The 22,653-nt window shown below is 43.6% G+C and overlaps 1 protein-coding gene across 1 annotated transcript in view; it reads right to left on the bottom strand.

The window, feature by feature from the left end:
• Positions 1-451: 451 nt before the first annotated feature.
• Positions 452-22,653, bottom strand: part of LOC104536135 (regulator of telomere elongation helicase 1-like) — a gene marked incomplete at its 5' end in the record, with an annotated part of 36,583 nt that continues 14,381 nt past the window's right edge. The window contains 14 exons of the mRNA XM_010178674.1: positions 452-526; positions 5,540-5,643; positions 7,599-7,775; positions 9,306-9,548; positions 11,423-11,539; positions 12,079-12,216; positions 13,466-13,676; positions 15,197-15,292; positions 17,062-17,229; positions 18,021-18,170; positions 20,010-20,133; positions 20,785-20,900; positions 21,661-21,804; positions 22,545-22,622. Of these exons, the coding sequence (XP_010176976.1) occupies positions 452-526; positions 5,540-5,643; positions 7,599-7,775; positions 9,306-9,548; positions 11,423-11,539; positions 12,079-12,216; positions 13,466-13,676; positions 15,197-15,292; positions 17,062-17,229; positions 18,021-18,170; positions 20,010-20,133; positions 20,785-20,900; positions 21,661-21,804; positions 22,545-22,622 (1,941 nt within the window). The remainder of the gene's footprint in view (positions 527-5,539; positions 5,644-7,598; positions 7,776-9,305; positions 9,549-11,422; positions 11,540-12,078; positions 12,217-13,465; positions 13,677-15,196; positions 15,293-17,061; positions 17,230-18,020; positions 18,171-20,009; positions 20,134-20,784; positions 20,901-21,660; positions 21,805-22,544; positions 22,623-22,653) is intronic.

Genomic DNA, 22,653 nt, shown 5'->3' with positions numbered 1-22,653 from the left:
CCAAGCAGGGCCGTGAATCACCCTTCCAGGAACACCAGAGCGGCAGGGACGGGTACGGCCTCGTTATTCAGCTCATGAGTAGTTCCACTGTTGCACTGCTGCTGGGGCTTTTCCAGGATCTGCTGTTACCTGAAGGGCTCATGAACAACATCTGCCTCCAGGACACACAACTTTGACCTAAGAGCAGCCACAAAAGAGTTTCCAGGCCAAAATAAGTAAGAAATCAACCTTATCTCCAACGTTCTGCTTTGTCTCCTGGCTGATGAGACCTTTCAGGCTTGGTCACCTCTGTAGGAAGCAATGACACGTGCTGGTGTCTGGTGTGCAATCAATAGCTGAGGGTTAAAGATATTTAAATGCACCTCCATCCTGCTCTCATTCAGCTCAGGAGCCAGAGCGCAGCCACTGCTTCCTGCTGGTCCCAAAATACTCGCCCTTTCTGTTGGTGAGGTTATAACCAGAAGAAAGCTTGGATTAATCGCTGCTTCTTCACATCACTGTGGCACTCCGGGCACTTCCTCACCACCTTTAGAAACAAATAAAATACACAGAGAAGAGATTCAATTTCTCTACCAAGTTTGCAATGATCCAATATGAGCTACAAGCCATGCCAGCCCTTTGACAGTCCCCAAGATATCCTATCTATGGTGTTTAAATGCAGTGTTACCGTGCAGGCTGTTATTCCACTGCTAGGAAGAAAAGGAGGAAAAAGCAAGCAACAACCTTTGCAGCAGTCACCTCCCGTTAATGACAGCTACGACATAGCTGGAAGGCTAAAATACAGGAATGAGGAAATAGAGAAGGAGCTGTTGTGAGGTGCAGATGTCGTTGCTGTTGGTAAAGCCTCGTAAGACGGCTGGCGAGTTCCCTGAACTGCTGCTTCCTCTTGCACAGGTGAGAAGGAAGCGATCTCCTGGCTGTATCAGGACATTGGTGACACAATCTGGTCGTGACCATGAGTTTTGTGGGGGAACCAAGTACATTTATTTCTCATACCACCCCACACCTTTCTCTGTCAGCAGCAGAGGACTGGGTACACGAGGCAACCGTTTCTCCAACAGGGTTCAGTTTGCTTCTTCACTAATCTTAAATTTCCAAGTGTGGTCTTCAGCCGCTTGAGCCAATCACAAACCCCCAACTTTTTACTTCTTTAGATAGCTTGCAAATAACTGGGAAAACTAAAATGCTCTGCTTGTTTCCAAAGTGAAATAGTAACAAAAATGTGTTTAAAATGTCATTTTTGGGAGGAAATTGCCAGCTCAGCAGGCTAAAGTGAGGGTTACCTACATCAGGGACACTGTGCAGGCTTTCTTATGGAAGTTCATCACTGCAACAAGAGGTATAGGCTGCAAAGTAGGCTCAGGCACTAATAGTTTGATTCCAGAAACATGAATTGAAATACTCTAAATGGAAAGGGAGAGGAAAACTCCCTTTGACAAACCACTGTCTACTGGGAGGTAAAGAGCTCCAAAAATTTTAAGTGCACTATTTAATTGTGAAATCTTGTGTTTGCCCATATTACAGATAGTCCAAATGAAAACAACTACTCAGTCTCAGGAAATACCTGCAAAAAGAGCATGAATAAATGATGCATTTAAACACTGAAAAGCAGCACCAGGCCTCTGCACAGAAAACCAAACCCAAAACCCAGCGTCTGCTGGCACAGGCTCTGCAAGGCTTCCCCTAATGCACCGAAAATCACCAGCACTAATCCCTCTAATACCCCTCCAGCTGCCAGGGGAGCTGCGTGCTGCTCCAAGTCATTCCCAAATTATTCACCGCCTCTCCCCACCACTAAGCTCTTTCAGTGAAACACTGAATTGGAAGAGACACCGCGATTCGAAAGCTCCAAGTCATTGCAGTTTGAATGACAGGCTGTTAGTCACTTCCTCGTAGGACAATACACACCAAAGTGCTTTCAAGTGGAAAAAACACAGTGAGTAACTTGTTAGCAAAAACAAAAAGATGAGTTTTCCCCATCCAGCCCAGTCAGTGGTGACAAAGGCCGATGCCATCTGATGAGAGCTCAGCCTCAACAAACTTGCTCGCTCATTTCCTGCTGGTACGGCACCTCCATCCCAAACACACGGATCCCTTGCCACAGAGGGAGTCAATCATCTGCACGATGCAGGGGTAGGAATGTGGATGGCAGCGGTAGGAGATGGTTCCTCTGGGATTGGTTTCAGGGAAACATGGAATTATCTTCCTGTTTGCAATCCTGGGCACTCAACCAGGCTGCTCTTCCTTCTCATCTGCGTGAGTAGTGGAGACCAGTTTTGCCTCATCACTGGGAGAGGTGCCTCTCTCCATCAGTCCTCAAGTAACACCCCAAACGACAAGGTATTTGACCTTTCATTAACCAAACCACACTTGAAATGTATCATAAGCAAGCTAACGTTACTGTAGACTGAGAAGGATTTATCACTAGAGAGCTATGCCACGAGTGAGGTAAGAAAAGGTGATGGGATGACAGCTTCATGCTCACTGAAAGGCTACAGAACATCAGTCATGCTGAGCCTCGAGAAGTGCTTGAAGAGTGGAGCAAAAGGTCTCAGCTGGTGAGAAGATGCTTCTTGCATCCCCCACACACAACAGTTTGTTGTACAGAACAAGAAACCCCTGTATTTTTAGAGATAAGGGCTTTGAAGTATGCTATGGAGGAGGCAAACGGATCACACTGCTGGCGTAGGTAGGAAGACTCCAAAGCTGCACTGCTGAAGGATGGGAGAGCCATGATGCATTTTCTTGAGACTAGGAGAATATTTTGTTAGTCCTTTTTAAACAAGCAGGGCGTTAAACTGAAGTAGCGAGAAGCGGGTTCAAAATGACAACAACAAAAAGGAGACGGTTCTTTACATAACGTTTGGGTGAGCTGCGGGAGCGCTCGCTGCACGACACGGGTGACAAGTTCATTTGTTTTCAAAGGGAATGGGACAATGCGATGGAAATGCATCAGAGGCTTCTTGTTATACAAAAGAGACCTTTGACTCAGGGAGTTTTTGTGCTGCAAATAGCTCCGGGGCTGAGAGATCACCTGCAGGAATCCCTCACGCTTGCCATGCTCTTTTATCCTTTCCTAGCCACTCTTTTTTGGCCACCGTCAGAGACAGAGCACTGGGTTGTACTGAGTCAGAGTAAAGGTCTGTCCATCTGCTATTACATCCTGATTATTTGCTTCAAACGGTCTCTGTCCTTCCCGATCCTTACAAACTATGAGGCCACATTCACCTCACAGGGCTGTGCTGTGCTACCACAAAGCAAAGCTCTGGTTCACCTTGCTAAGAAAAAACAGAGGTATTTTCTTTCCCCTGCAATCACCTGGTACAACGTGGGATGAAGTTTCACTGTAACTACCAAGGTTATTCAGGTAAATATGGAAGTCATTAATTGCAAATGACCCATGGGGAATGACTCATTTCCTCAAACACAGCTTTGTATTGGATACCTGAATGGGATAGAAAAAACACTTCCAGTTGGAAGGGACCTACAGCGATCACCTACAGTCCAACTGCCTGGCCACTTCAGGGCTGAACAAAAGTTCAAGCACATCGAGGGCATCAACCACCTCTCTAGGAAGCCTGGGCCAGTGTTTGACCACACTTTCAGTAAAGAAACGTTTCCTAATACCTCGTGTGAACTGCCCCGGATACAGCTTTGAATCGCTCCCACACCTCCTGCCACCAGATACTATGAGAAGGGAGCAGCACCTCCCACTTCTCCTCTCCTTGGGAAGCTGTAGGAGCAATGAGGTCACCCCGCAGGCTTCTTCCTCCAAAACAGACAAACCCCAAGTCCTCAGCTGAGCAAGCTGGGATTTATGAGCTATTACAATGCACATTAACTTAGGGACTAAGGAGAAAACCAGACCTCAGAATTACCAATTTCAAGACAAAAACCCACAGAACAGGGCAGTATAATTGCTCAATATACAACAGTTCTAATTTTGTGGATACTTAATCTGATGAGACAACTATTACAAGCTACATCTTACTGGCAAAAGGGACACTTTCCCCAGACACTTATAAAATCTATGGGCTGAGATAACAATCGCCCTTTGGAATAACAAATGCTTGCCTAACCAAAAGAAACTCCCCAGAGAGCTCATTCTGTTTCTTAATCAACCCACGTCTCAAGCAGCAGAGATTATAAACACATGCCAGTAGAATCCTTGTCATGATGTTCCCAGAGTCTCTTGTGAAGTGGAATACACCGACTGTCAGACTGACACCAAAGTATAACAGGGCTGAACAAGGAAAAACTGAGTATTCAGCTGTAATGCCCATCCAAGGCAATTGGTTTGACTGCAAGCAAACACGAGATGCCTTCCTTTGGCTTTCTTGGACTTTCTTGGACTACCTTACATATCCAACAGCTTCTTATTTTATCATTTTAAAAGAAATAAGACTGAGAATGAAATTTAGTTGAACAGCTATTCTGCATTCCCTCTAGGAGCTGTATGTCTGAGAACATCAGTCTGGACATCATTTATATTCTTCTTGGACAGAGTCTGCATTGGTTGCTATCTTTTATTTGGATGTTAGTATCTTCTTCATTTTCTACACTAAACTGACATAATTCAGTGTCTTCTTCCTGAGAAAAAGACCTTCCTCCAGAATGTGGAGTGACTGATTATTTTGTACTTGCTTATAGATTCCCAAGTTGAAGAAGTGTCTTTTCCTTCTGTATTGTTTTCATAGGTTCCTGAGCCCCATCGATTCTTCATCACAGCCTTCTTCATCGCCTATGAATGATTAGAAACCACTCAACTCTTGTACTGAGCTTCCAAACCCAGGGTCACAGATTATTAACACCTGGCTGCCGAACCAAACATTGGGCAAGATGCTACCAAACACATGCACTGTGGGATCAGTTACATCCTCACACCCTAAGAATTTCAACCACCAGTTTACTCAGCCAGGAAAACCAAAGGACAACATAACAGGAGATATCTGAGGCATGAATTTCAAATTAGACATTCATAGAAATTTAGATTAAGATCACAGAGTCCAACAGTTAACCTAACACTGCCAAGCTCACCACTAAGCCATGTCCCTAAGCACCATGTCTACACATCTTAAATACCTCCAGGGATGGTGACTCAAACACGTCCCTAGGCAGCCTGTTCCCAGTTCTCCTCATCTCATGACAGTGCTTTACAGTAGGGTTTTGGATGGGGGAAATTACAAAACTAAGCAAGGAAAAAAAATTAAAATAAAGGCTTAGATGTAAAACTAAATTATTTTTCTCAAGTTGACTGCACAGCTTGTTGCCTGCGTAGCTGTAGACATGAAAACACGTACAGGCAGCTCAGAAGGAGATGGAAGGGTGTAAAAACCACAGCCTAAGGCAGAGATTTGCCTCCAATCACACTGCAGAACGTGGAAAATAATGAAACAAGTGGTAAATCTTCCACTGGGATTTATGTCCTCTCTCTGTAAACTGAGGAATTCTCTTTCCAGGGCTGTCCACGTGGTTCTCCTGAAAAGCACAGAATTCAGCAGCAGTTTCAGGAAAAACTGAAACCAATAAACCAGATAACCTGTAAGAACTGCTCCCAGCATGTTTTGCAGCAAGTGAAGTCACATAACGGACATTTAAAAGGCACATCGTCCTCAGATTTGCAGTTAGAGCACTGGTATCTCCCTAGAACAGAAGGGACAGACACAGGGAAAGGGGGAGAGAGAAAGAGAGGGAGGAAATGACTACATTCCAGTAATCACCTGTGAAATTCTCACGTTTTTCCGGTGCTGCGCAGAAAACGGTGACCAGGAGCTTTACAATACCCCATGCAATACCTGGCCCTGTTACATTATTCCTTTCAGGTGACCTCACTCAGGCTCCGGGTGCTTCACAGCCCCATTCAGAAACCCAGGTTACATCCTCGCTTTATAAGGAAGTTGTCAAGAAAAATACGTAAGTTCTCGGGAAGCGATTACCTCATTGCAGCCCAGACAATGAAGTGCTTTGAAAGAACACGAGCAAGTGGCAGAAAGTACAAATTCTGCTTAGCAAACCCCACCGAGCAGTATTGCACCTGAGCAAATACAGGCATGAACCAGGCATCATTTAATAGCCCATCAGCATAATGCTCGTTTCTATTACTTGTTTCCCAGTGTTAGAGAATTACATCCAAAAATCTCACCTATACCTACCATACTCTGGCTCCATCTCTAGGGGAAAGATAGGCACAGCTCCAGAGCTTGTGGCTGCTCTCACGTTAATGGTTTCTTCTGATACTTTGATAGTTGACAACTCAGGTTTGCTTTCCTGCTTAAAGCAGAAGGAGGAAATCTTTCTCTGAGTTTTCTCTGGCATCTCACTCTTCAAATGGGCTGTGTCTGGTTACAGAAAAAACAAAACAAGTGAGCATACAAAACACTGTAATGCAGAACACAATACACAGGCTCTGCAAAACACAATTAGTAGTAAGTACAGTAAGTTCTCAGTAACCCCATGCAGCGCTACAGGCTTGGGGATGAGTGGCTGGAAAGGCCCTGGGGTGTTGGTGGCAGCAATGCCCATGAGCAGCAATGTGCCCTTGAGCCAAGAAGGCCAACGCCATCCTGGGGTGGATGAGAAGGGGTGGGTGTAGGGCAGAGAGGTTCTCCTGCCCCTCTGCTCTGCCCTGCTCACACCACAGCTGCAATCTTGTGTCCAGTGCTGGGCCCTCAGCTCCAGAAGGACAGGAACTGCTTGAAAGAGTCCAGCAGGGCCACAGAGATGCTGGAGGGAGTGGAGCATCTCCTGCTGAGGAGCAGCTGAGGGAGCTGGGGCTCTTGAGCTTGGAGCAGAGGAGCCTGAGGGGTGCCCTCATTCCTGGGGATCCATTGGGAAAGGGCAGTGTCAGGAGGAAGGAGCCAGGCTCTGCTCTGGGATGGCCAATGCCAGGACAAGGGGCAATGGTCCCAAGCTGGAGCACAGGAGGTTCAAGCTGAAGATGAGGCCAAACTTTGTGAGTGTGAGGGTTATGGAGCATGGCCCAGGCTGCCCAGAGAGGTTGTGGAGTCTCCTTGTGTGGAGACACCCAAAGCCCTGGCCGTGTTCCTGTGTGACTGCTCTGGTGATCCTGCTGTGGCAGGGGTTGCACTGGGGGAGCTTTCCAGGTCCCTTCCAACTCCTGACATGCTGGGATTCTCATTGTGTAGGAAGAAAAACACTGAATAACTATTGCTTTAATGCCATACTGCTTGGTAACAGAAGTTTCTGATACCAACGCATGCATTATTACTGAAAGGAACCCTTTATATTGAAATAGTTCTGTGGAAATTCTTCCAAGACACAGTGGAGTTTGATCCACTTCTGCTCCCAATCCACTCAGACATAAAAATTCTGCCTTCACCCATAACTCACATCAGAGTATAAGGAAAATGGCACTGTAACTCATTTTCTTTCTTGTTTCCTTGCACTTCCCCATCTCACATCACCTTCTCGCACCTGAGTTGGTTTTGGGTTAAGAGCATTTGGACACAGCCAACTGCTTTGATCTTCCTTTACACACTGAGTGGAGGGAGGCCCTAGCCCACAGTGAAGGCAGTTGGACGCTACCCATAACAACAATAAATAAGATGCTAAACTTCAAACAAACGTGCATTCCCAACCTTGTACGTGGGTGTTTTCTTCCTTAATGCAGCAGCTTTCCAAACTTGGAGGGCTCCCTTCCCCTGGCACCTGGTGCTGCGGTTGCTTCTCGCCCTCGCCACACACCATTCCAGTCACATCTTTGCACATCTGTTTGAACCTCTCTTTGTGGTGAGGGCGCACAAACATGTAAAACCCTGTCCAAAACAAAGTCCAGTCAAATGCACAGGAAGAGAAATGCCTGGCCATGGAAGAGTCCTTGCTTTGGAGGGGTGAAATTCTTTGGAAGCTGATCAGTCATAATCCTCAGAGTATCTTCAGGTTGGTGGAAAAGTTGATGGTTTCGTTGATTTTATGGAGTTTACCTTGCCAGAAGGCAGATGAGTATTTAGTATTGAAAATAACCTCAACTTACTTTGAAATTCAGCTCTTCACCTCAAAACTGATCTAGCAAAATCAGGTAGATACACCGTATCTGAAAAGACTCCCCCAGAATGGGAATTTCTTATTAGTGTTTGGTTGGCAAGGATTCACAACACAGACAGAAATCCTAAAAAAATCCCAGTTGTGACTTAGAGCCAAGCACAGACAATTCTACCACAAAGTCTTCCGAGGTCAAAATATTTGCTTAGTGAAAATACTGTGTGTGTGAGAAAGAATGCTCAGGGGGAGATTATGACTCACAGCACCACACTCAGTTTACCTCCCACTCTTCACTGTGTCAAAACTAATCTGTCTAGTTAATGCATCAGAAAAGAATGATTTACTACGCATTTGGAGATTATCACATCTGCTCAAGGTCAATGGAACACTTATTGCTATTACCTGAAGATGACAAATGAAAGTACATCAGCATTTCCCAGCTGTATGGATCATTTACTACAGAGGAGTTGACACCAGACATGGGAGAAGGGGAACTGAGGTGTCCCATAGCACAGGACAAGATGTCTCCATCCAAGCAATCAGGACCACCCTATAATCCCTCTTCTCTTTCTTTTTTAAACAATAAAGCCCAATTTCAAACTTTTAAGACTTGTAGATTCCTAAATTCTTTCATCATTAAATCCAGGAAAGGAAAAAAAACCACAAACCAAACCACTGCTAAGAAAAGTATCAGCTTGACACTTCTAGAGGATGATTATGAATGATGAGGATACTAAATAATGACATGGTTCCACAACTATTCCCACATGATGCTCTGTAGAAGAGGAGTGAATCAAAAGCGTGATTGCCAATCCCCAAACCTGGAAACGATCTAAGCCCTTAGTGCCAGCACTGCAGTTAGCGATCAGGAGAACAAAACTGAGTCAGTTCAACAGTCAGCGCTGTCTTTTCTAAAGAGTAGTTCACTTGGAGTAGTTGGGAGACCAAAAAGGTAATAAAATCATTTGACTTGACTGAAGGACTAACTTCCTAACTGAAGGTTAGGACTGGAATTACTGAGGTCTTACCTGATGATTTTAATGGATAGTTTCTAAGTGAACAAACAGATCTAACATTTTATAACCTTGTCACTTCTTTAACACCTCTTTCCTGCTGCACCATTTATTTGGTTTGCTAAACCAAAAGATGGCAGAGGTGAAGTTTACCAATACGACAAGTTTTTCCTAAAAGTGGAAAATCTGCAGACTAACGACCAGGGAAACGTTATTGCTCACATGAGACCACAGCACCTACGTCTTCTTTTCAACTAAAATTAATCATAAGTATTAAAAAAAATCCCTTACTTTGTAGGAGATGGAAGTCTTCTGGCCTCTCAGTGGTGAGGGCTGCTATCACAGACACCATGGCATCGTAGTTATCCGTCCTCTTGTAAGCTAACAACGCTTCATAGAAGCGGCTGTAAGTGCCTTGGGTCAAAGCCCTTTTCACATCGTTGAGATAAGTTGTCCTGAGGACCTGGTGGTGATCTTTCCTGGAGCTTGAAGCTTTTTCAGTGTCTTTCCTTGGAGCTTGGCTGGCATTCTGTCCTGAGAAACAAAAACCACACGTGAGCAGGGCTGGGGGAGGAAGAGACAAACTGGAGGGAGTGGAGCATCTCCTGCTGAGGAGCAGCTGAGGGAGCTGGGGCTCTTGAGCTTGGAGCAGAGGAGCCTGAGGGGTGCCCTCATTCCTGGGGATCCATTGGGAAAGGGCAGTGTCAGGAGGAAGGAGCCAGGCTCTGCTCTGGGATGGCCAATGGCAGGACAAGGGGCAATGGTCCCAAGCTGGAGCACAGGAGGTTCAAGCTGAAGATGAGGCCAAAGTTTGTGAGTGTGAGGGTTATGGAGCATGGCCCAGGCTGCCCAGAGAGGTTGTGGAGTCTCCTTGTCTGCAGACACCCAAAGCCCTGGCCATGTTCCTGTGTGACTGCTGTGGTGATCCTGCTGTGGCAGGGGTTGCACTGGGGGAGCTTTCCAGGTCCCTTCCCACTCCTCATAGTCTGGGATACTGGTCACTCCTTCAAATCAACTCTTTTCATTCAGAGGAGTGTCCTGGCTACTTCAAGGTGGTAAAGCCAAGGCTGCCTGCACAAGCACACTCTACCCTTTGGCATGGCCTTGGGCAAAGTTAAGGCCTGCTCCTGGAAGCAAAGAAACCTGAGTAAATTCATTCTGGGAATCGCTTCTAGCATCTTCTGGAGGTTTTTTTTGATCTTTTAAATGGAGCAATGTGTCAGATGGGCACTGGGGAATGAGAAAAAGGTGACACAGAAGACACCGTGCACGGAGGTCAGCAGTAAGTCAGGTTTTGTGCTACATTTTGAAGGAGCAGAAGCACTTGAAACAGCCGGGTTAACCAGCAATGCTGGCCTGACACATGGGCAAGCGAACTGTTGAAAGTGATTTTATAGAATAGATTTCTCACACCTATTAATAGTACAGCTTGCTGATACTTTCACAGGAGCGTACCCTACTTAAGAAGTGAGGAACAGAATAATAGCAATAAAATTTATGTAATATCTTCTCAGGTACTTCTAGTGGAAACAAGTTTCTATGAAAATCAATCTCATGGACCTCAGAACAAAATGATTACCTAATTTTGTGCAAATGTTCTTCAAATACAAAACAGGAAAACAAATCGAAAGAAACAACATGACTTCATACACAAAAAGCTTTTAGAGCCTTCCAGGGAACGCAGTCTTTATATTTACTTATTTGTTTTAAAAGAACACATTAGCCTTTGACTACTCTTTACCCTCTAAAGAAAAGGCTTCTAAGCTGTCCAACTATCCTACTCATTTCCTTGTGAGAAACACAAAAATTTCCCAGCTGTTCTCAGGAAGATCTGTAATAAAATCATAACTGATTTGACTTTGACTTCAAAGAGAAATGCTGGACAGTACGAGATTAGAAATGCATGCAGATTAGTAAATGTGTTAGTAAATTAGTGCCTGTTTCTACAGAAAAAACCCAGACTGTCCACATGAGGTGTGTACACATTACCAACAGTAAAACAGGAATTATTTTCTTATTCGTACCTAGGTTCATATTGATCTAACTTGAAATTATATTCCTTAAATGGCTCCTTCATGAAGCGTGGAGAAAGAGGAAGCCCAGCAGTCTCCTGTTCAACTCACCCTTTCCCTCACTGGCACACACCAGCTCAGCCTCTAGCACAAACTTCTGGCTTTAGTTGGTTCTTTAACCTCCACCTTGATTTCATTTCTTGGCTTTTGTGTTTCGTTTGGTACAATCCCTGCTGAAAATTCTGAATTACCACCACTGCTGCCTACAGGCAGCGAGCCACTGGGCTAGGTGAACGCAGTAACACTGGATCCACCAGGAGAATTGACAGCCGGTGACAAAATAAAACATAACACATATTACTGTGGGACTGTGTTTATGTTTAACATGAAGGGTACCTGCACTATTCAGTCCCGTTGTCAAGTGGAAACCTCCTCGGTTCAGGTGGAGCCCAGGGTTCAGCTGAGCACGTGAGTCCTTTGAGAAGATGCTTTTCTGCTGACTCTGGTTTTCTTCTGTTAAATCAAATAAGTCCATTAAAAGTGAGTTTAGGGAATAACGAACGCAGAATGGTGCACTTCAAAGGATGCCATTCTGTGCTGAGAACACCTGAGGATGCAGATGTATTTCTGTGATAAGTGGGGATGAGCTAACACCATGGTTTTTTAGCACTTTATTGTGCTGGGGTTTTGGATTTCACAAGCTCTCTGAGGACACGATCACCCTCTGCTCACAATCCTGGTGACACTACGTGGGTAGCAAAGAAGATACACACAAAGCTTTTAAACCCACAGACCAGATTCATGATTTAAATAGATCTCTAAAACCCCCTTTTTCAAATCAAATGGCATCATTACTAACTATGCAGTAACGCTGCCTTATGCTCAGGCATCTGTGCACGCTCACGGGAAGGAAGAGGATCATGCAGAGTAGAGACTTGGCTCAATATTAATTAAACTAAATTGCCTTCCATCTTTGCATTTCTGCATCTTAGACTGGGTAATGTCCATCAAACAACACAAATGCCTGCACGGTTCTGGAACAGGATCCTCACCCATTTCCTTGGCCAGGATCTGCCTCTCTTCCCGCAGGAGGCTGTGCTCAGGTTTGTAGCCGCAGCCCGCTCCAGTCAGATTGCAGCATGCTTCATCAAACTGCTTTTTATGCTGAGGTCGAACAAACTGGTAAAATTCTTTCAATTAGAGAGAGAGAAGAGGCGGGGGGGGGGAGAAAAAGGTCAGTTCACAAGAGGTAATAAATGCCACAGACACCTGCAATGGCAGGACTTCTAGGTTAGGTAGCATGAAGATAAAAATGTGCAGCTAAATAACTTAAAATGTAAGTGTTGTTATCTAATATTTATACAACAAGCACACTTAGAAGTTACCAAAGGTCAGCTATCATGCAAACTTCCAGAAATATTATGATCAGTAGGCAGTGACTGATTTTTTCACTGGAAGAATGAAGTAGCTTAGGTGAAACTGCAGCAAAAGGACACGAGTTACCTCATAAACCGTGGGGTCAAAGTATCTGCTCTGCTGATATTTGAATAACTGACACACTGATAATTTTACACCTCACCTCACTTCCCATAAAATGCCTGCCAACTAGAAGCCAAAACATCAAATGAACTTTAGGTTTCAGGTGCCTGCTGCTTCTGAAAACTAGACTCAGGCCTTGATTTGGCAATCAAATATTTCCTTATTTATATAGTAAGATCAGCAGACTGGAAGACAAACTGTGGCTACTATTAGTACTAAGTGCTCATACTGATCTTCCCATTTCTTAGCCTTAAAATCAACCTTAAACAATTTACAGGATGCATAACTATGCATTTTAGCAGATGAAAAAGTCACAGAAAAATCTGCCCGTTTGCTCCCAAGTTGAGAGGGAAATGAAAATCCTGAGAAAACACAGTTAAACTGGAAAAAGTGTTGGTGGGAGCCCAGTTCCTGTCAACGCAATTTTCAGAAGCCAAGAAAATACCAGCTAAACCAGTAAACTATCCATGCTTGCCTAGACCACTTGCTTTATACTCACCATTATTTAAATAGAAAATTTCTCTATCTATTCTGTCCACTTAGTTGCTGCTTTAACACTGAGCCCTTATGAATGCATCCATCCAACTCACACGACCACACTCTTGATCTTACTCCTACAGCACAGGGAATAAGCTGTACTACTTTTAGGCAAGGTTTAAAACAACACAAGCTTCCATGGAAAGTGATTTTTTTTCAGACTAGTGAAGAATAAACCACCATATGATAATTAGATTGAGAAGATTTTCTGTGTGACCTGGGGATATAACACGATGACTATCAACGACTATCATCCTGATTGATTTGAACCTCAAATCTAAACCACTTACCTCTGAAACACCCAAGCCCAGTTAAAAGATAAAGGTCACATCACACACAAATATACTAAGGAAGTCATCATACCTCGTAACAAGACATGCTTCTTTTCATCCTCTATAAAGAGAGAGCTCATCTGAGATAACATGGCATGGAAGTCGTCTGTCTTCTTGTATTGCTGAAGAGCTTTGGAGAAGAGATCGTAGTTCTCCCGGCTCAGAGTCTTCTTCACTGTTGCGATGTACGACGTAGCTCGGGCTTTCTTTGGCTCCGTCAGGTCGGATTTCTTGTCAGCTTGCTGCCAAGACAGGAAGATTTGCAGTAAATAGAACAACTTGGCGTTACTCTTACATGAACTCAGGTGGAAGCAATGTATTTACAAGTCTGCCAGCACACAGAACAATGAATGCTTTCAACTAACAGATTACGGTCTCTTGTAATTATGGTAGTCACCCCATATCCATGTGTTATTTCCAAAAAACACCAAACCAAACAGCTTCAGTGCCGCAGAACAAACAGAAATTTAACTGTTCTAACTCCTGGAAATGTCCAATCACCAGAAAAACAACATATGAAGCAGGGGGTACAAAGAATTCAAGGTGTTCAAGCATTTTGGTTCCTCTAAGACATTTCTGGATGAGCAAGCTCGATTACTCTCTCATGTTGGGAAACATTCTTCTACAGTCACAAGCAACAGGGACTTGAAAAATATTCAGAGCAACGCTTTCTTTATGAAGGTGACTGCATTACAATGCGCTCACACATTTCAAACATAAAAGCCACTGGCCCCTTGTCATGTGTCTTCATGACAAAAAGGCAGCATCAACGGGGCAATCTCCTGAGGCACAAGCATATTGTGAATTTCCCAGCTGGTTGTTGTATCTATTTCTAAAACATCTGTCCCTCTAACATCTGTGGTGCTCATTTCCTCACAGAAGAGCAAATGTTATTCACCTCTGCTGACAAAACTGACTGCTTCAGAGGAATATTCCTAGAGAAGGCAGCCAAGTCTCATTGCTCAATTCTATTCTTAGGAGAAGGCTTAATAAGAGAAATTACATTTACTCCAAGCCTTGAGGGCTAGGCTGACTCATCATGACATCAGACAGCAACAAACTGCAAACACAACCTCTGCAATGAACCTGCTCCCTTCCTCACACCTTGGATACGATCAGCTTCAGGATATGTCACTACTTCTATCAGTTTCGTCTGCTGGCTGAGTGGGAGTGAGGGACAGCCAGCTCCCAGTTCAGACAGTACCTTGGACAACTACTGGCACATGCAGTCACCATGGGGATTCTCATGAATTTCTTGTGATTTTTAAGCAATGAGCTGCATAATGAGTTAAATGAGTACAGACAGTGCAATATAATAACACACAACAGCAACCACGGGTGGGGTTAGGATGTGATCATTTACCCAAAACTGGTCAGTTCTAGCATTTGAGGCTCTACCAGCAGCTGGACTAAATGACCTTTGTAGGTCTTTTCCAGCTGAGCTATTCTATTCTAATCAAAAAGAATGAAACCACCCAGCACACCTGGTCAATGGGAGATGTTCACATGGTAGTCAATGCCAGAAAACAATTCCTTTTACCTAGCAGCCCTACCCAGACCTGTGCTTGATTGGGTCTGTGATGTCTAGATTTGAGAAAGAGCATGACAGAAATAGATTTCAGATGTGCATTGGTGAATTATTTGGAATTTGGAGAAGAAAAACAATTGTTCTGGCACCAGACATCTGTCTGCCTGGAAGTTTCCAATTCAAATTAAAGCAGTCTGCAGATCAAAGGGATGGCACAGACACAAAAACACATACTGTATTGCTGACTAGCTTTATTTTCTTCCTTCCTCCTTTCTGCTCATCAGTTAACCTCTTCTCATACTGAAGGGAAAGTGTTGACAGACGGTGTGCCTGTGAAGATTAAAAGAAAAGAAGGAAGATCAAAAAAACGCTTTCCAAAGTTATTGTCCATTTAATTCAGCCATTTCCAGCAGTAAAGCTTTTTAAATCCAGTTTGTGACAGCATTCAAGGAAGTGAAACAAAGCAACTTAAATTATTGCAACAGAGCCCGGGTCACATACGTGCTTCTAGAAGGTAATCACTTACTGGACAATTCAGAAAGACCAAACCAGAGGAAATTAAAGACAAAAGTGGTCTTGAGGATGCAGATTCCTGATGAAGCAAAGCTGACTCACAGCTATCTGTTTTCTGAGAGCGTGCACATACCTGTGTGTACTCACGTGCCCCTGCACTTCCCTGCCTGGAAGTATTTTTCTTCTGAAGAAAACCTCTATTGGGCTTTTCTTGGGGTTACTGAGGAGGGAAGCCTAAGCAGTCTCGCAGAAAATCAGGGCAGAAAGGATGAGACAGCAGCAGAAATGCTTGTGGCTTGACAAGCTTTTAGCATCTCCGATTCCCAGTAACAGAGCTGTGCTTGTACTGCAGTGACTGGGAATGCTGGGATATGCAAAGCTCCAGAAGAGAAGTGAGCGGGTATAAGCAAAAGGAGTGGAATTGCTTAATAGCAGAGTCTCTAATATTAGGTCAAGCCAATAACAACCACATTAAAAACCCTAAGGAAGAGAAGAAACTGCAGGAGAGCAATTCAGAGATTATATCTTGTATTTTGATTTTTGAGATGACAAAGGCTTCTTTTCCTCTTTTTCAACCCCAAGCAAATTGTTTCAGAATGACAGCAGCTAAAATCCCAGTATTTAGGAAACAAGGGTAGAATATAACCTTGATAAAAGAAGAAAATGGTAACACAGATACTATGAGGGATGGTGAAAAGGAGCAATGGAAGCACATCAACCCCATTATCAGTCCAAATCAGCTCACTGCTAGGCTCAGTGAAAGCTGGCTCCCTTGGAGGTACTGTGAGATTCCCCACATCTCCCATGCCAGAGGTCACGGATTTAGGTGCAGCACAGGATGACCCCTCAGTTCTCTGCAAGCCACAGATGTGCAGTAACACCAAACGACAAAGCGGAGATGAGGTGACTCACCGCCGAACCGACTTATCTGACTTCAGGAACTGCGCCAAAAGCAGTGCAGCTGTGTTAACAAGATACTGTAGCTGAGTTACCAATGCTCTGGAGGTGCGCCAGGCTTTCCAAAGAATAAATTTCTGGTGCCTATGTCATGGCAGCCCATGGGTAATGGAGCTGATTTCTCAGTTGGCTGCACACAAGTTAAATATTCACTATCCTCGTGGGTTTCTCCAAGCTTGGACATTCCCTTTATTTTGTATGGATCTCCACCTCCCTTAGACCTCCTTTGATATTCCCCAGATGCTCCTTACACCTCCACACTTTCCCTTCAGTGTTCTTCCCCTAAGTGAACGGCTGTGGTACGTTGCAGCAGACCTGGAGTCCACACGTTAGGCATCGGCCAAACTGAGCCTGCAAGCCAGCAGTTTAATATCCCTGCTGCTGGTAGCCTGGTAAGGGGTCTATGTGGTCATCAGTTGTGGAGCACAGCACAAGTACTGAGACCTGTTGGTCATCTGGTTGAATTTGGCAAGGAAAACCTTGGATTAAGCTTAATTATGAGAACGTGCAGTGAATTTTTCTTGAAAGAGGGTTAAACTGGTACTCTTAAATCAGTGCCAAACTCATTCTGCTTTAGAGCCTACAATTTTTACTTACAAACAAGTGCTTTGCTGCATCATTGCTGTTACCTTTTCCTCTCCAAACAACTCGTTTTCCTCCTCTGCATCTTCGCTGCCCTTCTCATTGCGCTCCAGCGCGTCCAAGAGCCCAACACGTTCTCTTCTAGGCGAGACCAGCTCTTGTTCATATTCCACGCATAGGCTGGGTGCTCCATCTCCATTTACTGGCATCACAGCACAATACAGATGACAAATTAAAACCCCACATACTCTCTTGGCTTTCCTTTGACTTAGTAACACTTTAAAATCTCACACAGCAACCCACAAAGACGCGTTGGTTTATTTATTGTTTCACATCTTGCAAAATTGCATTTTATGCCTTAGTGAGAAGATTGCTTTGGTTAATCACTCCCAGAACGGCTCAAGTATTTGTCACCACAACCTGGTGGACTTCTCTCAAGTTTTCCTTAACTTGATGATCATATTTAACCTCAAAATGCCTTAGGATCAATGGATAAAAAGGCTTACTAAAACATACACGAGATCCTCCAGAAAGAACTTCAGCTGCAGCAATTGTGCTTCATTTGTGGAATGAGCAATACTGTATTCTTTGGCATTAGCTAAACACAAATTTTAAAATACTGCTTTGCTCCAAGGTCAATGCACTCTGTTTTCTTAGTCAGATGACTGCGTAAGAGTCATTTTCAAACGTACCTCTTCCATTCTGTGGGATAAGTCAGTGCTGCTCAGAAATGGACTTCCAGTCCTTGTTTTTCTGAGTTATCCATGATGTTCCTCCAAACTCCTCCTGTAACTTTCAGGCCCCATCTGCCTCTTTGCTCTGCAGTTGCAGCTGATTCCCCCATTTTCTAGCACTGAGCTATGTCCCTTCTGCTCAGACTTTTACACTGGTCTTTAAGCTCTCCTTGCTTTCCCATTCCAGTACCTGGTTTCTTGCTCCTCCTTGTTTTGATTCAGCTTAAAACAACAACAACAAAAAGTATCCGCAAGGACCCAAACCTACCCTTTCTTTTCCTCTTCAAACTGGGAACATGGTCATCCAAGTTTTTGGCTTTTTGCAGGGAGAGGGTGTGCTCAGATGAAGTAGATGCTGCCGTATCGCCTTCACCGAGGGAATCAGCAGAGCCAGAAGGACGTTGTGGCAGGGGCGGGGGCATCTGCAAGCAGTTTACAAAAACGTTACCGTAGGCAAAAGCTGCTCTTCCACTCCACTTCCTTTGCAACCAAAAACCTCAGCAACAACCTAAAGATACCTGCTTTTTCCCAAATTACCTTTGACAGCAAGATTGTTAGCATTCTGGAGGTACGTGCTTTGATGACAGGATCAAACAACTAGGACATGCCACATATTGATGAAGTGCAGTCAGCAGGCTTAGCATGAAGTGACCGGGAGTGAGAAATTGTGTGTGGGAAGGAATTTGTTAAAGCATTAGGGTATAGAAACACGGCTAAGGTCTTGAAATAAGTTTTATAAGATGTGGTGCTTTGGAACATAACAGGATGGGGATCTTATAAAAAAAATGAATCAGTGAAACCCTAGTTGGTAATGGGGTACAGTGGAAAGCAAAAGAACTCGCATTGTATATGGAAAAGAAAAAAAAGAGGGGGAATTGAGATGGAGTTGGTAACTTCTAGGGTATTTGTGAAGGCCGTAGATCTGTCAAGGCTTGGAAGATTTCTACATTCACAGAGGTAAACCTCCAAGACAGAATGAAGGGTGCTTCAAAGCTGAGAAGAGCAGAACATCCTTGAAGGTAAGGAACTAAGGAGCTGACACAACTGCAAGAAACTGGCTTAAATCATGACTGGTTACACAGAGACCATCAAGGTGAAAAGTTTACAGTGAAGAAGACTCTGGGTCTTCATCCCTGCGACCCTCAACGACCACCCCAGGATTTGAGTGCGCATGCAACAACGGGCAGAAACTGATGTTAAAGATTTCCCCAGAAAACTGCTGAGTATGTCAATAACTTTGTAAAATGTGTGGCTATGATAATGAATGTTACTACAACTAAACCTCAACCTATTAGCACTTCCTGCACCCAGCGTGCTGCTAATAAACCTTTGCTTCACAGAACTGATCCGTCTCTAAATTTGCATCTTGTGAGCGCGTTTCTCACACAGGGTTACTCTAAAAGGGCCATGACCTTGCTAAAGAACAACTGCTAACACTATCCCTGCAACACAGCTCCTTCCGGCAAAGCACATTGGGTTGTGGTTCTTATTTACCATGAAACTCTCATTTATGATCAGAAAAAGATCATCAAGTCATCCAGTATCACCCATCTGTAACTCATTATTTTCAACAACTTGTAATCGGCTAAAGCATCTTCCAGGAAGTCATCCAAGTGAGTATGTAAAATGTTAAGTGTTTATTTTAATCTTAATCTCCATTTTGGACGCAACGAAGTCCTCATTCTGGCTTCCAGCCCATTTTTTGCTATGACTTTCTCCAGTCAATTAGAAAAGTGTTTTTACGACATTACTTTTTAAGTGAAGGCACTATTACTGGGAAGAAGAGCTTCTCAACGCCGAGACAGAAGCCTTATTCATGAAAATGCTCCAGCGATGAACTGTAATAATAACTGGTGGGTTTGTCTCAGCTTAGATTTCAACTTCAGGGTTTGACCGATTCCTTCACACATACACCCACTCTCCAAGGTTGAAGTAGAAAGCTTTTTGATGCTAATGTTGGTTCCTGTATTTGCAAACCATCCAACGAAAGCTGTGTTTATTTTAGAGGGCCTGGAAGAGGAAGTTATTTTTGTGATCTAACCTAGTGAGTTGCACAGCATGACAGCACATCCTGTCCCAGCTCACTCTTGAGGAAAAACGAGGCGTATCTCCTTTCCCGTAAAGCTTCCAGTGCCTACAAGTCACAAGATGAGCAACTCCTGTCCCACCTCTCACCTGACTTGGTATTCCTAGGTTCCAATACTATCAATTAAAAAAACCCCAACGAACAAAACCACATTAAACATTTTTAGGACACTTACAGTTTCTTGAGCGACACGGAAGAAGAGGGAGACGCTTCTGACCGCATGCCCAAAGTTGTCATAAACGTTCACGTACGGGCGGACCCACGAAGGCAGTTTGCCTCTCACATCACCGTTTGTGAACCTGGGCAGGATTGGAAGAAGAGAATTATTTGCCAGGTTGGCCTATGTGAATTAAACAAACGCTAGATCAGGGGCCAAGAGGACAAGGGAGGAGCAGCAGGACAACAAAAGACTGAAACAGTGCAATAAATGTAACAGGGTTATGTCTTCACTCAGGAGAAAAGGGCTTTGCACATAAAGTACATTAAGTATTATATTAATTGATATTAATGTAATACTAATGACCTATATTAACCTACTGTATATTGTTTTAGCAATATAATCTTTCCTCATTTTCATCCTCCTCCTCTCAAAAAACTGCAGTACCAGTGACTGCCTTCTCAAGTGAGAGATGGAAAAAGCACAAAATGATAAATTATTATCAAGTATCTTCCAGTAGCATTACAAACATGAATTCAACAGATTGGCTTATTTTACATTAATGTCACTAACCTCTTTCTGCAGCTCCCAGACAAGATATTATGGGAGCAGAAGATAATCTAATCTAATTACTTCCTTAAAGCAGTGCAACATTCATATAACCTGTTATATAAAATACTTTACTTACGAACCATAGCCTTCACTAAACAGCAATTTACATGCAAAATACCAGTTCCTGTGTTGGGATATAAGGATGTTGATGAATATTTATGTTCTAAAGCCAAGGTTTCACCTGTTGTCACACAGGAAGATAGCACCATAGTCCTGGCGATGTCTGATGACCCTGCCAATGGCCTGATTAACAGCCCGGGATGCTTGCTGGCTGTACCACTCACGCCCAGATAAATACTGCGATAGAGAGAAAGAATTAACATGATTTACCAGGTACGATGTATTCTCTGTGCTGTACAGTCACTATTTCTAAAGACAGTTTAAAAATCTATCCAATGATCTACAGACAAATCCCTCAAAGCCTTGGAAAACCAAATACAGGTTGGCTTGAATATCACACCTGACTCATGGTGCGCAGGAGATTCAAGTGGTAATATCCAACCCAGGGGCTATTTAATATATGACGCACTGGCAGCCTTGGTAGTACAATAGACTCACCATATTATTTAAGACCTAGCAGTTATCCTGCAGAACAATAAACTATATTTATAATGTCATTCATTCTCATGCCTGAAGCAACAGGAGAAAAACCAAACCAAACCAAAACCAAACAATGTCTGCTGCCTCAAACCACCAAAACAAAAATCCCCAAACCAGCCAGCACAGGCAATAATTCTTCCTGCCCACCCTCTCGGGATGAAATATTCCCTCAGCAAGACAGATGGATAACAGGCATACAAAGACTTTGACTGAAACTTTAACTATGTCATTTTTGAGCCTATACTGATTGAGAACACAGCACTGCAGGCAGAATTTGGAAGCCTTAACGTTATTGAAAAAATACCTCATTGTATTTGTGACACACTCCCAAGGTTGTTTGATTTCTGGATATTCATGGTCCCATGAGGTTGGGGGGACAGCAAAAGCCAAAATTCAGAAACAAGAGGAAGAAACGATGACAGGAAGTTGCCAACAGCAACAAGCTGCCCAGCGTTACCTGTGCACCTGCACCGCTTCTCTTCATCTCATCCAGGAACTGCATCTTTAACACGACTCTGGGCTCCATCCGAGGAGGAAACGGCAGCCCAGTGATGATGACTCCTCGTCCATTTATGTCTGCAAAGTCCAAGCCTTCACTGGCCTGAAGAGACAGTTTCATTATAAACAGGGCTTGAAGTGCCATTTCAGAGCTATTCAGCAGTTACTGGTCTTTTTTCTCTATTGAATTTAATTCCTAGCTAAGTGTTGTTTATGAGTATGTTTTTAATAGCTTCAGCCAGATTTTCTGCTTTTATTACTGGGAATTCAAACCTTCCTTTTTCCTCTAGGAGGCCCTGACAAAGCTCAGCTCAGCCAACACCATCATGCTGTAGCAAAAAGGCTCTACGAGCAATTAATGGTTTTGCAACTATTTCCACTGATATCATAAATGCTTATCAGCACCGGAAAAATGTAAATGAAAGGCCATCACACGTGTCCAGAGGGCCTGAAGTTAACATAAATTTTTAAAGCTAAACAATATCTTTGGTTTTCAGTGTTGTTCTAACATGCTCGATTACAAATGTTTCTTTTAATTCTCTTCCAGAACTGTTGTTCTCATCTAATGGGTTGAGTTTTTGGTGAGCAGCCAACAGGAAATACAAGCATGAACCTCATCCCCCTTACAGAACTCAAAGATGTATCCCTTCCATAAAAAACAGGAACGAGGCATACGTAAACCTGACATAATTTTGAAAAGGCTTCAGGGCATCCTACCACTTCTGTTTCTTCCCACATATAATTACAGTCACAGAACAGAAATGTCCTGAAATCCAGAGTGATGTTTTTTTCCCCACCAACTACACGATCTGATCTCAGATGAAATAAATGATGTTACGTTACCTTCCCCCTACACACTGCCAAAAAAGCAGCTCCGTTGGACTTCGGGCAGACAACTTGATCATAGTAGGCATCCATTACCTAAAAGATAAACTAGTTTAAGCAAGAGCAG

Source organism: Mesitornis unicolor, unplaced genomic scaffold (genome assembly GCF_000695765.1).
Source record: "Mesitornis unicolor isolate BGI_N332 unplaced genomic scaffold, ASM69576v1 scaffold20332, whole genome shotgun sequence".
Lineage (NCBI taxonomy): Eukaryota > Metazoa > Chordata > Aves > Mesitornithiformes > Mesitornithidae > Mesitornis > Mesitornis unicolor.
This window is presented reverse-complemented; position numbering and strand designations above follow the sequence as displayed.